This window comes from Candida metapsilosis, assembly GCF_017655625.1.
Source record: "Candida metapsilosis strain BP57 chromosome Unknown scaffold7, whole genome shotgun sequence".
NCBI classification, from domain to species: domain Eukaryota; kingdom Fungi; phylum Ascomycota; class Pichiomycetes; order Serinales; family Debaryomycetaceae; genus Lodderomyces; species Lodderomyces metapsilosis.
The window spans coordinates 1,685,342-1,699,862 of NW_027138165.1; the positions used below are offsets into that span (position 1 = coordinate 1,685,342).

The 14,521-nt window shown below is 38.5% G+C and overlaps 7 protein-coding genes across 7 annotated transcripts; all 7 read right to left on the reverse strand. All coding sequences in view use genetic code 12, as the record gives it.

Moving 5' to 3' along the window:
• Positions 1 to 502: 502 nt before the first annotated feature.
• On the reverse strand, positions 503 to 739 carry I9W82_005312 (uncharacterized protein; the record flags this gene model as incomplete). The annotated part of the gene is made up of 1 exon (XM_067694476.1): positions 503 to 739. The coding sequence occupies one exon, from the start codon at positions 737 to 739 to the stop codon at positions 503 to 505; it is 237 nt and encodes a 78-aa protein (XP_067546792.1).
• Positions 740 to 1,309: 570 nt separating this feature from the next.
• Positions 1,310 to 1,945, reverse strand: GPI19 (phosphatidylinositol N-acetylglucosaminyltransferase; the record flags this gene model as incomplete). Its single annotated transcript, XM_067694477.1, has 1 exon — positions 1,310 to 1,945. The coding sequence occupies one exon, from the start codon at positions 1,943 to 1,945 to the stop codon at positions 1,310 to 1,312; it is 636 nt and encodes a 211-aa protein (XP_067546793.1).
• A 168-nt stretch (positions 1,946 to 2,113) lies between these two features.
• Positions 2,114 to 2,761, reverse strand: I9W82_005314 (uncharacterized protein; the record flags this gene model as incomplete). Its single annotated transcript, XM_067694478.1, has 1 exon — positions 2,114 to 2,761. The coding sequence occupies one exon, from the start codon at positions 2,759 to 2,761 to the stop codon at positions 2,114 to 2,116; it is 648 nt and encodes a 215-aa protein (XP_067546794.1).
• Positions 2,762 to 3,089: 328 nt separating this feature from the next.
• On the reverse strand, positions 3,090 to 4,303 carry I9W82_005315 (mitochondrial 37S ribosomal protein mS45; the record flags this gene model as incomplete). Its single annotated transcript, XM_067694479.1, has 2 exons — positions 3,090 to 3,545; positions 3,842 to 4,303. 2 exons carry the CDS (start codon positions 4,301 to 4,303, stop codon positions 3,090 to 3,092), a joined length of 918 nt encoding a protein of 305 aa, XP_067546795.1.
• Positions 4,304 to 4,749: 446 nt separating this feature from the next.
• On the reverse strand, positions 4,750 to 6,081 carry I9W82_005316 (uncharacterized protein; the record flags this gene model as incomplete). Its single annotated transcript, XM_067694480.1, has 1 exon — positions 4,750 to 6,081. The coding sequence occupies one exon, from the start codon at positions 6,079 to 6,081 to the stop codon at positions 4,750 to 4,752; it is 1,332 nt and encodes a 443-aa protein (XP_067546796.1).
• A 936-nt stretch (positions 6,082 to 7,017) lies between these two features.
• Positions 7,018 to 8,565, reverse strand: I9W82_005317 (uncharacterized protein; the record flags this gene model as incomplete). The annotated part of the gene is made up of 1 exon (XM_067694481.1): positions 7,018 to 8,565. The coding sequence occupies one exon, from the start codon at positions 8,563 to 8,565 to the stop codon at positions 7,018 to 7,020; it is 1,548 nt and encodes a 515-aa protein (XP_067546797.1).
• A 3,481-nt stretch (positions 8,566 to 12,046) lies between these two features.
• I9W82_005318 (uncharacterized protein) lies at positions 12,047 to 14,266 on the reverse strand (the record flags this gene model as incomplete). Its single annotated transcript, XM_067694482.1, has 1 exon — positions 12,047 to 14,266. The coding sequence occupies one exon, from the start codon at positions 14,264 to 14,266 to the stop codon at positions 12,047 to 12,049; it is 2,220 nt and encodes a 739-aa protein (XP_067546798.1).
• Positions 14,267 to 14,521: the final 255 nt, after the last annotated feature.

The window sequence follows — 14,521 nt, forward strand, 5'->3', positions numbered from 1 at the left end:
CTCATTATTTATTGTTAGATAGTACTTCCATCCCCATTCCCCCCCTTTTAGTGCAATTCTCTGTTATCTTTTGAATTCCGCTTTCGAGCGCAAAGTTATTTCCTTTTTCTGACAAGGGTGACGTCTGCGAGTTTTTGGAGCTATAAACAGATGTACTGACTAACATAGGTTCATCGTAGGAGTTTACAAAACGACCCCCCCCCCACACACACACACACACACATACACACACATGTAAGGGACACTTGATTTGAAAACCTGTCAATTCTTTGCTATAGTACAATATGCCAGCAGTGTCGGCAATGTAGAGACAAAGTCTACAGTATTAGGGCTCTATTCAACTTCATTTCAATAGATACTAACTGAAATTGTAAATTATGCAAACTTTACTTCAAAACGATAACCTCCTTATAATCTAGCCACCCCAATTCTTGTATAGCGTACTTGTTTGCCACCTTTGTTCAAACAACAGTCACCATTTTCAAACCGAAACAGCTTCACCTTAAAATGACTTTCCACTTGTAGTGGCTTTATTCGTTGCTTCGTCATTATTGCTCCTAAATGCCATTGCTATAGTGATTGCCCCAGCAGCAAAAATCAAAATGCCGATTGTGACTATATCCTTGTCAAACTTGGCTGAGTTTGTGTTTATACTGTTTGTTTTTTGTGGTGTCGGTGCTTCGGCTCTGACAAAAGCGGTATCTCCCAATAAGAACAACCACGGAATTAATGGAAACATTACTAAGCTAATGAAGATTGGTGGAATGGTGAAGAAACCAAGTAGGTTGACATAAATATTTTTATGAACTCTTTTGTTTCTATTTATAAACTTGTCAACTGTGGCTGCATACCCATGTCAAAAGATAAACGAATTTGAATGCGAACTCTAGCATACGGCACCAAAAATACGCAAAATATTCTTCGTATTAAGCGACTTGCATAATCATTACCAATAAAAGTATAAGAACAAGTGTGAATAGTTAGTATACCAAAGGAAACTTGAAGGACCGTGTTCATTGTACACTGAGAAGCCACGTACTAGTGCATTTGGCTCGAATATGACTTTATCCATGCACTCCTTTATACCACATTGTCAGCATTCTTAAATTTGCGGATCAGCACCTTCAATATATGAGGTTGTATAACTCAAGGACCAAGGAAGGGTTGGTGGGTATTGCAGCTTTAAGATTCGATATCTAGGAATGGTCCCTGTCTCTACTTCACCACTGCAATTCCAAAAGACAAAGCTGTATTCATTTTTGCTGTTTCACAAGGTTGTTAAAGTAGGTTGAAAGACTGTTTCTATACTTCACTCTAAATCATCATACAATACCTCATTGACCATTGTAATTGGAAGATCCCAAACTCCACTTGGTGCTTGATGTATGTACTCTTTAATCACTTGATTACTACTCTTCATCTCATTCTCTTTGTCACTGGGGAATTGAGTATGTTCATCAACAAAATTATGAATACTATCCAATGGCAAAGTCAACACTTCAGTATTGTACAAAGCCAAGAACCAATAGATAAAGACCATCAATAGTAAGGAATAGCTGGGGATGGCAATACTCCAATATTTATCTGGATAGTAGTCAATGGATAGTTTGTGTAGAATTGATGGTGGAATCAATGTCCAAGACACGTAAAGGACCAAGGCCAATGAACTTAGTACGTAGATTGTAAATCCGCGGTATTCAGCTTGAGACAGTTTAATATTTGAGACTGTGATGTCTGATTCCCTTGCCAACTGATCTTCAGTGTTGATGTCTAGGTGATTTTCCTCATCTGCTTCTTCTGCCTCATCTGCTTCTTCTCCTGTTTCTTTGTTGTTAAAATCGTCTTCATCAGACAGTTCTTGATCCAAGTTACGTAGTATAGGTTTAGGTGATGAGGATCTTGAGTATTGTTCAGTAGTGTGTGATTTTGCATTTAGTAGTGACATGGTGTGAATGTGAACTAGTGGACACGGTGATACGCGTGTGCGTGCTAGGCTTGCTTTTAGTTTATAGATGTTTTGTGTAGAAGTCAAGGCCCTCTATAGAGTCACGCTGTGAGTGTGAGTTTATTATATATGATATGTGTGATGTGTATTGGATATGTACATATATTTCTACACCAATTGTTTTCTTGATCCTTTGAAAAATAATTGAACAATTGTAATTTGTAAAACAGCCATACCAACCATCAACAATACTTCAAATACTGAAAAATAAAAGATTCTAGACTCAGTAGATTGGACAGTAGCTTGGTTTCTACCGTTTCTAGTCTTGTAAAATTGAATAGTTTTAGCCAATCCATTCAATTGATCATCAATACTATCAACAGTTGCTCTCATATTTTCCACATGAGCCAATGGTTTAGCATTTGGTTGATTTGGTAAACTTGCTTTAACGCTCTTCGAACCGGTTCCATCACCTTCAACTTCGATTTCAAAATCAACAACTTTTTCCAGGTAAGTTGACATTGTATTTGAAAAGCAAAATTCATATTCCCCTGGGATTTGAGCTGGGAAAACAAAATCACCATGTCTCTTTTTGTTATCTTGGTATATGACATTTTGGTTAGGATCAGTTATAACATAATCAACATCGAACGATCCACCACTCTGAACAGCAAAATAGTATCTGATTTGAGTTGATGGTTTTTCAGTAAAGACATAGAAACATGATTTTTCTTTGGCAGCTAAGATGAATGTGAAAGCTGATGCGGAGATCAATTGGGCAAATGCCAAAACACAAAGTATCGACTGTATGTACATGATGAATATAACCACAGGAGAGCGTGTGTGCGTGTGTGTGTGTGTGTGTGTGTGTGTGTTCTGTTCGTGTTGAACAAGTTGTTCAAAGTTTCTTTCAACAGAGCAAAGACACGAAAAAGAAAAGAAAAAAAAAAAAAAAAAAAATTTCATATTCATGCATTGTATGCAGTACTAAAGTTTTAAAAGACGTGTCTCCTCCTCTCTTTGGATATCTCTCTAGATATATAAACCAACACTTTAGTGTATATAGACTTTCCAAAATCAATTAACCTATGAATACAGATTTACGGTTAATATATACAAGTGGCTATAGTTTTGTTAGTTTTCTTTATTGATCTGGATGCAAATAAATCATTTTACCTGCTGCATCAAAACCAATGGCTCTATCCAATTTCCTATCTCTTCTAGATGCACCATAACGATGACCAAACTCACCAACATTCTTCATGGTAAATCTAAAGAGTTTATTTTCATCTTTTCTCTTTTTACCATACACAATGTCAATCTTTTCATCTTCAATAACTTGCTGTTGTTTTTGTGCTTCTTCCAAATTGAATTCAGTCAACTTCTTTAATGTCTTTGATGCTGGTTCAAGGTGTAGTATCTTGGCTGCATCCACTGGTCCAAATGGTTCATTCTCCTCGATAGTTAAAAACCTATCAGTTAATGTCTTGTGTGGGGTTGGAATTTCCGTTAAATTATCAGCAGTATAACCTCCTTTGAAAAGAGGAAACATACGTTTCATAATAGTTGCAAATGATTTCAAATCTTCAGCAATCTCTTCCTAGATAATACGTTTTGGTTAGTAAAAAGAACTTGTGAGTGTTAATACATCCATCACCAAGAGTAAAAACAGAGGGAGGATTTTTTCAAACTAATAGCCTCCATCTGTTTCTCTTATCTATCTCTTTTGTTGATCCTTAAAAGTTCAGGGCATAAATGTATAACCATGTAGTTTGTCTTAAAGACTAATCGAATAAAATAAATTTAAAATTGCAATTTCATCATATGATTAAGGATCAACTAAGAGTAGAGTTTGTATGATGAATGTAATAACTCGTTGCTATTCTTATAACATACCTTTGGTTGAAAAGTTTTTTCAATAGCACTAAGCTTCAATATAGCCTCAACTCTTTGCAAATTAATACCATATTTATGGGCAATTTCTTGTGGATGTAACCCATTCACTTGTTCATCCTCAACAATCTGAAGTTTCAAATGCTCTGGTATCATGTACGCCGTTTTGGTATAAATATTATGAGGAAAAGGATGTAAATGAGGATCTCTTCCTGGTACATCGACATTTCTCAGTCTTGATGGTTGACCCAATTTGGGACTTTCTCCAACTACTGACTTCCCATCATTAACAATATAGTTGGGCTTGTTATTTTGTGTTGGATAGTAATATTTGTTCTTGTGATAATCTCCTGTTATGCTTCTAGGACCAAGAAACTGACGAAACTCCTTAAGTAGTCTTGTTTTATCCATCAATTCTTTTCTACTGATTCTCATCACTCGACTAGAAGATGAAAACAGTCTCATTGAAACGCAATTGGCTAACCCTGTCCCACTCATTATTCTTTCTTTTTGAGGTTTATATATAGATATAGCTTTGATCTTGTTACTGTTGAGTTTTAAAGATGATACCTTTGGGTGGAAATGAAGAAGAAAATTTTTTTTTTCTTTCATTCAATGAAAATCAGTGTCGCAGAAGCCACAAGAATATGACACGACAGCATATTAGAAGAAAATGAATTTTCTACACTATATTGTCATCAATTAAGTAAGAGATGTATATATATAAAAACCAACTTGTGGTTACAAATAAAATTAATCAAAGTACAACATATATAGCTTCAATCTCTTCACCACTTTCCTTCCAACTGTGTCATCCATCATTGGCTCTGAATACTAGTTGGCCAGACTAGCATCATCACACAACTCCGAATACACAGAGGCTCTCAGTGGTTTCCAACCTTTTTCATCCTTCATTCAACGGAACCAGGTCTTTCAAAGTGCCTCCCAAATCTTGGCTCTCCATTAGCCATCAACCAAAAATCGAAAACGTCATTTGGATTAGTAGGTGGTGGGGCTATTCTGGGTGGTTCTCTTGAAGGCTTCAAGATGGACTTCAACTCTGGGGTTCTCTTGGACTTTGACTTAGGGCTTCTTTTCAACTTCAACTTGACTAAGAGCTTCTTCAACTTAGTGAAACGAGACCTTGGTCTCTTTTGCAAGTCACTCTCATAAAAATTTTCGTCAGAAGTTCCCATTATTGTCCCACGCCTATCCATGTTTACTCCATCCTTAGATTTTCTTTCTTGAGTGAAGTTGTTGAAGGTCACTCGGCGTCTCAACAATGCTTCTTCGGAGATGGGTGAAGGGTCAGTACTTGAATATAGAACCTCTTGAAGTGGTAAGGAAAAGAAACCTCCTGGATGACGAATGATGGGTATGTGATCAGGAACATAGCTGCCAGGGACCATTCTAGTATCCACCTTACCAACAAAGCAACGACTTGTTGCATCAACAAAGTAACCGAAGTTGTCGTTCTCCGGACATGGGAATCGATAAAAAATTCCACTCCTTTGTGTTTCGTCGGTGGAATGTGACTCAGCAGGGGCATTCTCACTCAACTCTGTAGCTGTAACCTCTTCTTCTGGCAACTGTTGTACAATAGCATGTTCTCCGTCCAACGTGACAATAGGTGCAACTTCTTCCTCTTCAATCAAAGCAACATCCTCTTCAGCTTCTCGTAAAAAATTAACAAAATCAAACAATGACTCAAAACGGTTGTCATCAAGGGCCCGTTTAGGTCTAATTTCTGGGACACCGCAAATGTCCTCTATTAAACCAGCTCGGCATAATACTGCATTGTCAACAGTATTCGCATGATGATCATATTTTTTTGAGAAAACTTTTGTTATGGTAGAATATGTCTTGAGGGATGGGTCAGAGTCTTGAACACTCTGTACAGCATTGAAATCTCCTTGGTCGGTTGGTTGACTGTTGTTGTTTGTAGGATCTTTCTTGGTATGGGTAGTCAGTTCTAAATTTAACTGGTCCTCTTCGTCTTCTGATGTGACTGATGAGTCGGTGGTAATGATAGGCGACTCTTCAGTGGATGACTCTTCGGTGGATGATTCAGTTGGATCAATTATAGGCTCATCCTTGTTTGTATTTTGTAATTTGACCGGTGATGTCAACATAAAATCACCATTTGGGTTGTAGTTGGGGATGATTTGTGATAAATCGATCTGTTGAAGCTTAAAAATTTGATTAAATTGCTCGGGTGTGATATAATTAACACTTGAAGTCATTTTTAGGTATAGAATTTGATATTAATGGAATGTATTTGGAAAGATAAGTGGTGGAAACGGATACAATTATTCTTTGCAAATTGAAGGGTATTTATATGATTTTTGGGAATAACAAAATTGTTGCAAACTGTAATTTATCACGTGCCAAATGTCGTGTAATTCTGAACAACATATCCATACCAAAGACACTCATCTTCCGACCTATAGTGTGGAACCATCAATGAGAAAGGGTCTCAGCTCACTTCACGGACTTTATAGTGCTCTAGTACTTCTCTGACCAGACGATAGCAGCCATCCCATGTGTTTTCTTCTTCCTTAGTGGCAACTCCTTGACCTTTACCACCTGTTACTTTTTAATCCCACCGAGTCTAGACCTTGGTTCTATTTCGTGGTTTTTTTGGTATATCAAGGCGGGTGTTAAGCCGTATGATTTGAATGACCACTTCTCACTTATTCCTCATTTCAAAGTGCCAATGTTAGTCTTATTGTTGCCTAAAAGAAAAGAATTATATATTTGAAATTGGTATGCTTTATATACAAAATCAAAATTCGAATTTGCATGACCACATTTCTACGGTCTCCTCTTTTTTGAGGAAACTACAAAGAGATCATAGTTTTGTTATCACTACAAGCAAATCCCCCCTTAAGGAAAGTATAATTCTCGTAAATATGAATCAACAACACAAAATCAATTCATTTCCGAATTTGGTCTTATCAGCCGCACAGACATTAGAAAAGAAGAGGTTGAACAGCATTTCCTCTGAAACTCTTTGTTCCAATGGTGTACAGTCATCTATTCGACTCAAAGATTCTTTGTAAAGTAAAACAAGCTCAAATCGAGTTAATAAATCTAAACAAAGATACAAAAAAACACCATCAACTTCTAATAAAAACAACAGCAGCAACAGCAATACAGTAACAGCATATCGAGTGGGCTTACACACGCACAGTCATTGGTATAGGAGCAATAGTCATGAACCCTTCAGCTTCTTCACTTGAGTCATCTTCACCCGAATCAGGACTTGTAAATGACTGGTTGGCCAGACCTGACATTATGCCCGACAGAGTGTGCAATGATAACAAGCTTTGAAGCTTTTCCCCCTGTATCTTGAATCCATTAACGAATCTTCGGAGATGTACTTTGAATTTCTTGACTGGTGTATCAGCCATCAATTTAGGATTGGGTGTCCATTCCTCATCACCATCATCCCACAACTCACAACGAACAGTAGTTGCATAGTTTGCTTCCTCGGGTACATCGGTGTTGCTAACGTTTTCACCTTCATCTTCCTCGTCCAGATCAATCCCCAAATGAAGAGCAACACGTCCCAGTTGAGTATCAGGAGAGAATAATGGAATCACTTCATCTGTAATGTTTTCACCAGGAATCCACCCAGTTCTCTTTAATATACTGGGCTTCTGTTCAACTATCTCTTTAGAAGCTCTTCTTTTAGATCCCCAAGACCATTTCCTTTGAAGTTTTTTGTCTCTATTCTTCCCTTCAATAACTCTGGTGAAATCTTGACACTTGTCATCACTAAAACGACGCACTTCCATTTTGTTATTGAACTTAACTTTGCTCCTAGAGTCATCCCCGATGTGCAAAACTGCTGGGGTATGCTTCATGGGTGGATCTGGTTGTGGTAATGGAAATGCAAAATTAATCTTTTCTGTGATGGATCCCAACCCATCGCTCAACTGGTTTCCAATTTTATCAGTCTCATATGAGGCATTCTCATCTTCATCTTCGTAATCATCCCAAGGGGTTGCAAATCTTCTAACTGGTCCCATAACAAGACTGGGTTTGTTTGACTCAACCTTTTCGATCTTGTTTGACTTCTTTCTTTGTTTTGGTGGTTGAAATGAGTTGACTGGGGGATTAAAACAGGTGTTGGTGTTGGTTTGGTTGATGCTGCTCAGACTTGATGGGAGAAATCTTGTTTGTTGTTGTCTGTGTTGTTGTTGTTGAATACGTCTGCTAGTCCTGGAAAGCATCATTTTCGATGATTCAATAACCACCGATGTATCACTCTCGTCTTTGTCATTGAAACACAATGGATAAAAAGCACCTTCAGTGGCAACATCATCTTCCTCGTCTCTTCTAATTTTGGACTTCATAAATCTTTTATGTGACTGACTATTAGTTTTGGATTGAAAATTGGTGAACACTTTTTTGGTATGAGTGGTTGAGTTGAAAACATTTGAAGTAGTTGACAAAGAATCTGCTGGATAAAATGCTGTGCCGTTGTTTATCTTCTTGACTTTGCTCTTCTTAGTAGACTGGTGAATGTTTGGGTGGACTTGAGTGGGTGACATCTTATCTTTGTTGTAAACATGGGATACCAATTCTTTCAACTCTGATAGTGCTGATTCAATCAAAGCAAATCCATATTCTTCATTTTCCTTGTTGTCAACAGTAAAAGCTTGGTTGAAACAAGTAACGCTTTGGTCCTCTTGTGAGGAGTTAGTGAGTAAATCGTACATGATTAAAAAGTGGGTTAAGGTTTATGGTAAAAGGAAAGGAAGTAGAAGTTGTAAAATGATTTTTGGTTTTTCTTGTTGCCCTTTTTATAGTCCGAATCAATAGGAAAATAACAAAAAGTTTGCAACCCTTCTGATGTACTTTGAAACATCTGGGCTACCACAGAAGCTCGACAGTAGTTAGGTAGTATGTAAATGCAGCATGAACTATTGAACAATCACAACCGTCTTGAATGGAGATGTAGAATATGCAGATCCTCACATTCCTGCTTATACTATGTAATAGTTCCTTTGACTTTGATAGCACGTGATACCTTTGACGAAGCTTGAATATTTCCCCTGCGTTCATGGGTTGAGCCCAGCCTTGGAAGCACGATTGCTCAAGCACAATTCATCAATCGCAGAATTAGCACCATAGTCAAAAAATCACCCACTTTTCGCTATTCATTGATGTAGGCACACAGTTGGGGAAGTAATGCTAGCTACTGTACAATCACGGGTGTTGATGCGTTCAAATCTGCTCTTCCATCCTGTTTGCGTTGTAATAATCGAAAATTTATCTTCCATACTCGAGTGCACGGATTCACAGGGCTATGAGGATTAATCGTACCATGATTCAACCATAGTAACTTTCTTCTGGGATGGAACATAAATCAGTGTATAATTCCCATCTTGATCGAATATATCAAGCATGTACTATGATTCTGTTGCTTGTATGGCCATGGTGCAGATGGATGGCACTGATGAGAAAGTTGTAGCGACTCCGACTCCCTCACTTAAGAAATCACTCATACCACATAGTCTCATGGGATGAGAGCATCATGGCAATGCTGACTGATTGAGTCCCATAATGATTTCAGGTTTCCAGCAAGTGTACCTAGCAGTTGTAATTAGGAAACAAAGGAAAAAAGTTCTCCAAAATATTTCGCTTTGGGGAGAGGGTTGATTCCTTTCAAGACTATACAGAGAACCAAGAACAACATGTCGAGTGCATAATAGACGATTAATAATGGCAAAATAAACATCTCAGGCTAATGGAGTAATGGAGATATTGTGCTGTGGCTCAAGGTAAACAACTCATTTACTTTCGTATTGCTGATTATATCGTACTTGTGATGTGAGACATACCTACCCGCAAACATGCTCAAGATTACAATATTAGAATGGATTGCAGCATATCAATGGGGCTAAAGACATTTGAAATTTATCTGATGAAGAGGTTTGCTCATATTGAAGGTCACGGTAGCACCGCTAATACATTTCACCCCTGAGCTATACCCTATCAACAATGCATCACTCAAATTTGCTTATCGATCGACAAGGAGGTGGTTCAATAACGGTGAGAGCAAGCATGGAATATATGTGAGAAACTGATATTTGTTGCCGAAAGCAGGGACACCCATTGAGCCTGTGTGGTTACTACGATGGATGAAGGTCCTCCTTAACATAACTCAAGACGTTGAAAAGTTTATCTAAGCGGACCTACATGATTGGTTTCACGACAACAATGAAGCTGCCGACTATACCAAAGTGTATGATGATGAAGAGGGGGACTGAACACGCCATTACTTGCTATGCCATGTTTTCTTGTCATGAACGTAACGTCATCAGCATGTCCTTGCTGACACAAAGCATGTGAAAAGATCTACATTGACAAATGAGGTTTATGAAATGACAATAACGGGAAAGTTGTTCGTGGTTTTGATATTCCACCCTGGTAACACGAACAAACGGCCACCCAGAATCGATTCAACTGATTTGTGAGACATCGAGCAGGGGGAGGTAGGAACTATGGGATTACTGTGTAGTCTGATATGCTATGAGTGCTTGTGATGTGACGTTGATAAAACAATTTCAAGATCCTTCCGGATTCATGGAGTGCTAACGATGACCAATTTTATGCCTGTATCCTGAAGCTTTTCAAATACACACATGATACCACTCCAGACGCAATAAGAGCTTGCGCTGCCATGGACTTTATTGTGGGTACAACTACCTAAATAACGATGACGTGCTCGATGTTGGTACATGAGGAGAAGCCTATTTCAATCATCAAATAATTTTACATCTTCTACTGTACCTATTTTGAGGCTCTCGTTTTAGAAATTGAACAGGATAATACGTCCGCAGAAGGATTTGATTGGGTGATCTCTACCTTCTGGCCTTACTGTGAAGATACCCAAACACTCTGTCCATTACCGCGAATGTTCAAAGGAGCGACTGGTCCCGAAAGGGAGAGGAAGAGCAAGTATGAATGCAAAATTGACAATGAATATTCGAGAGTGCAGGGTTGTCATTCACAGAAACGGGACAACTTGATACTAGAGGACTGGACTGTGTCTATCATCAACCCTTGATATCAAATGTTGTGTATTTCATTGGTGTGTTCTTGCAACAGATAAACGAAAATGACCTTCATTGAAGTGCCTTTTGAAGTCATCAGTTATTGGCGAGTGAGTTGATAGATCTCTCCAGCTGTGATGGAATCTGATGGTCGTGATTACAGTAAACGGCGGAAATGAGAAAGAAGTGTTATCCTCGTGATAATTGTGCTTTCCAGAAGAGGTGTCAATTTGAATCACAATGCAACAGTCTTGCATTAAAACGCATTCACAAGCAATGACAAGAGAGTGACGGAGAGAGAGATAGAGAGCTTGCTACAAGGGGTTAGGATCAAAGACGTCAAATTATAAATGTGTGACACAAATATAAAAAAAAATTGCAAAAGCAAATGGGAAATTGAAGATAAAGTGGCCCACCAACTACAGCACCTTTCTCCCAGTAATTTGACGTCAAATAAGCGGTCACCAATCGCTTATAATCCATTTTCAGAATTAAACAATCACACGTAAACAAATGACAAATAAAAAAAGTGTTTAGCAAACAGTTTTAATAGTCCAGTCAGTGTAAACCAAAAAGGGTACCAAAGTAAGTAGTCCAATAGTCCATAAAGTGTGTAACAAAAGCTTAAACCAACGTATCAAGATATATCTGATTGAGACAATATGAGCACCAAAGATTGTAAACTAAATAACCAATCACGAGTTATTTCTTTGCTGTAACAACCTCATTCCTCTTCCATTGACTTTTCATAGTGAGTTAAACCAAAGGGGCAGTTTTCAACACTTCTTCCTAAACGCATCGCTGAGCGATTCCTTGTTTGGACTTCACAGACCCACATTTTGATGGTGGGTCCCCTCGAAGTAAATGAATTTAAAAGTATTTTAAATTCTCCACGAATCGACACTATGCGTTATATCCTTCCTTGTTAATGCCCTCATTGTATTAAATCCTCTTCTCGTTAAATGTAATGTTCATTTTTGCTCATCTTATCCCCGTCTCAACTTCATCTCTCTAATGAGATATCTTGCAAATTCCGCCATTGTCATAGATCCAATAGCTTTGTTGGTTATTTATGCAGCCAGTAGCAGCAGCAATTCAAAAGTATGGATGACACTAGTTGGAATATGTAAAGCATGTATGCTTAGAACTGGAATTCAGATTCAACATCCAGTTCAGCACAATTCAATACAGGAGGACTGCGTGGATGCAATTCTCCTCTAAAATCCGAGTCATCAAAGACATGTCCAGCCATGGCCAATCCCGCATCATACCCTTGCTTCCAATTACGATATGGCTCCAAACCATCTTCGTATACATTGTAACCATCGGGATATCTTTTCAATGTACAACTGTGACCATCTTTTTCATGCTTGGCCTGAGCCAATCCATCACGATACCCCTGATCCCAATCGTTATATGGTTTCCAACCATCACGGTATAAATCCCAATTAGTTGGATATAAGTTCAATGGTTCCCTAGCATTTGGAGTCACATTTGTGACATTTTCAATGCGGTTGACAACATTTCCCAAACTTCCAGTACCAGCGTTAGAGGCATCGTTGGCATGGACAGATTCTTCAGTAGGGTTACACGAAGTCAACTTCTTAGCTGCTTTACTTCTCTTCTTCTTTTCCTTCTTTTTCTCCTTTTTCCTTGATTCAAAATCTTTGGCAGTAACCTGCTCTAAATACGTCAAACCAGCAGGGTCTCTCTTACCGAAACTAAGCCAATTTTTCACAGTGGCTTTGAATTGCTTCAACTTCTCCAGCAAAGTGATTTTCAGGGGCAAGTCAACAGGAGTAGGAACAAAAACCCCATGACAAGGGAGCAATGCAAGCTCTGCGGCAATGGTGGTTTCATCATATGGGACATTTGGAACCCAAACTTTTGCAAGATATGGACCAAAATCTGGACAAACCCTTCCGTTTCGAACCGGGAAGTGGTGTACATTAGGCGCATTCACCTGTGGTTTTTTCTTGAATGACCACCATTTTGTGTTTGCAACGCGAACCTTCTTGTGTTGAACACGGTTGCCAGCACTTTCAATATCATAAGTGCTCTTGCCATGGTAATCCTTACAGACGTTCTTGGACTTCCTTCCGAAATTAAAAGCCTTTAAACTGAACTTTTTCCATTTTGGCATCACCACATCTCCATTATTTACAGACCAGGAAAAGATTTCAGTGGGACCAGCAGCAGCAGAATAAGTAACATAATTGGCAGAAACAGTTCCATAAGCAGGCTTAGAAGATTTCAACTTTTTGGCCGCTTTTCTTTTTCTCTTGTATTCCTTTCTCCTCTCTTTTTGCCTTAACGTTCTAGAATCTTTGGCACTAGCCTGCTCTAAACACGTCAAACCAGCAGGGTTCTTTTTGCTGAATCCTAACCATTTTTGCATAGTGGATTTTAATTGCCATTTTTCCAGCTTTACCACGAAAATGGGTCTCAGGGGCAAGACAACAGGGGAAACAGGGACAGTTGGAGCAACAGGAGGTGCAAGATATGGGTTAAAGCTTGCAAAAGGTCTTGCTTCTTCAACAGGATGGTTGTGTAACTTGGAAGCAGCATGACAAGCAGCAACAGTGGTAAATTCAGAATTCAATTTTTTTCTCCTAAATAAATTTTTCCACTTTGCAACACCAACTTTCTTCTGTTCAGCAGCAGCAACAACTTGTTGACCATATCCACGCTCTTCAACTTGAGGACTCACAACTGGCTGTTCAACTTCAGTATTGACAACAAGTGGTACAATTTGGTTAGTGAACGAATTGGTAATTTCGGGAATTGGGGTTGACACTGTCTTTTCAATTGGAGAAGCTGCAGTTAATTCATTTGGATGGTGGTATGGATTGTAGTATCCATTTGGTCCCGTTTTCAATCCTTTAGTTGCATAAAGCTTATCCTTTCTGGCATCACACTCGTCTTTCCAGTCAGGTCTGTGGTTGGTTCTTAATGATCTCTTGAATCCAACACCTGAGTTTCCTCTTGCATCTTCCACTCTTTTCTCTTGACACAACTTAAATCCTCCTCTATCTCTCTCAAATTGAACATCAAAATCAGGACATTTAGCTGAATTGGTGGGATCAGCTTTTTCATTTTTAATTGGTGAAGTGGATGTAATTTGAATGTCGTTTGATGTAGGTTGATGATTAGCAGTGTTGGTGAAGGCACTGACTAATCCAGTTGAATAAGCGTTTGGGGTAGTAACATTAGTGTTGGGTGCTAAATTACGCAATCTGTCAGCTCTTTCAGCTTCTTCAGCTCTTTCAATTCTCTTTCTTCTTTCGGTTCTCCAATACTTAAGGGGGTCATATGGCTCTGTTGGAGACATCGACTTCAGTTGCGGTAATTTGAGTGACATGCTACTGGGGAGAGAAGAAGAAAAGAGAAGAAAAAGGGGAAGGAAACAGTCAAATTTAAATGGTTTATTGGTTTGAATTTTTTTGGTTACTAGGTGAGTCTGACAGAATATCAAAAAAGAAGATTAAGAAATATAAACTATACCCCTCTCCCGCCATTAGATCAGACACAAAATATGTGTCGATATAGACGAATTGTCTGTTTGTTTCCCTTTTATGGTATGCAATGTGGTAAGTGTTGTTGTTTTAGTTCTAAT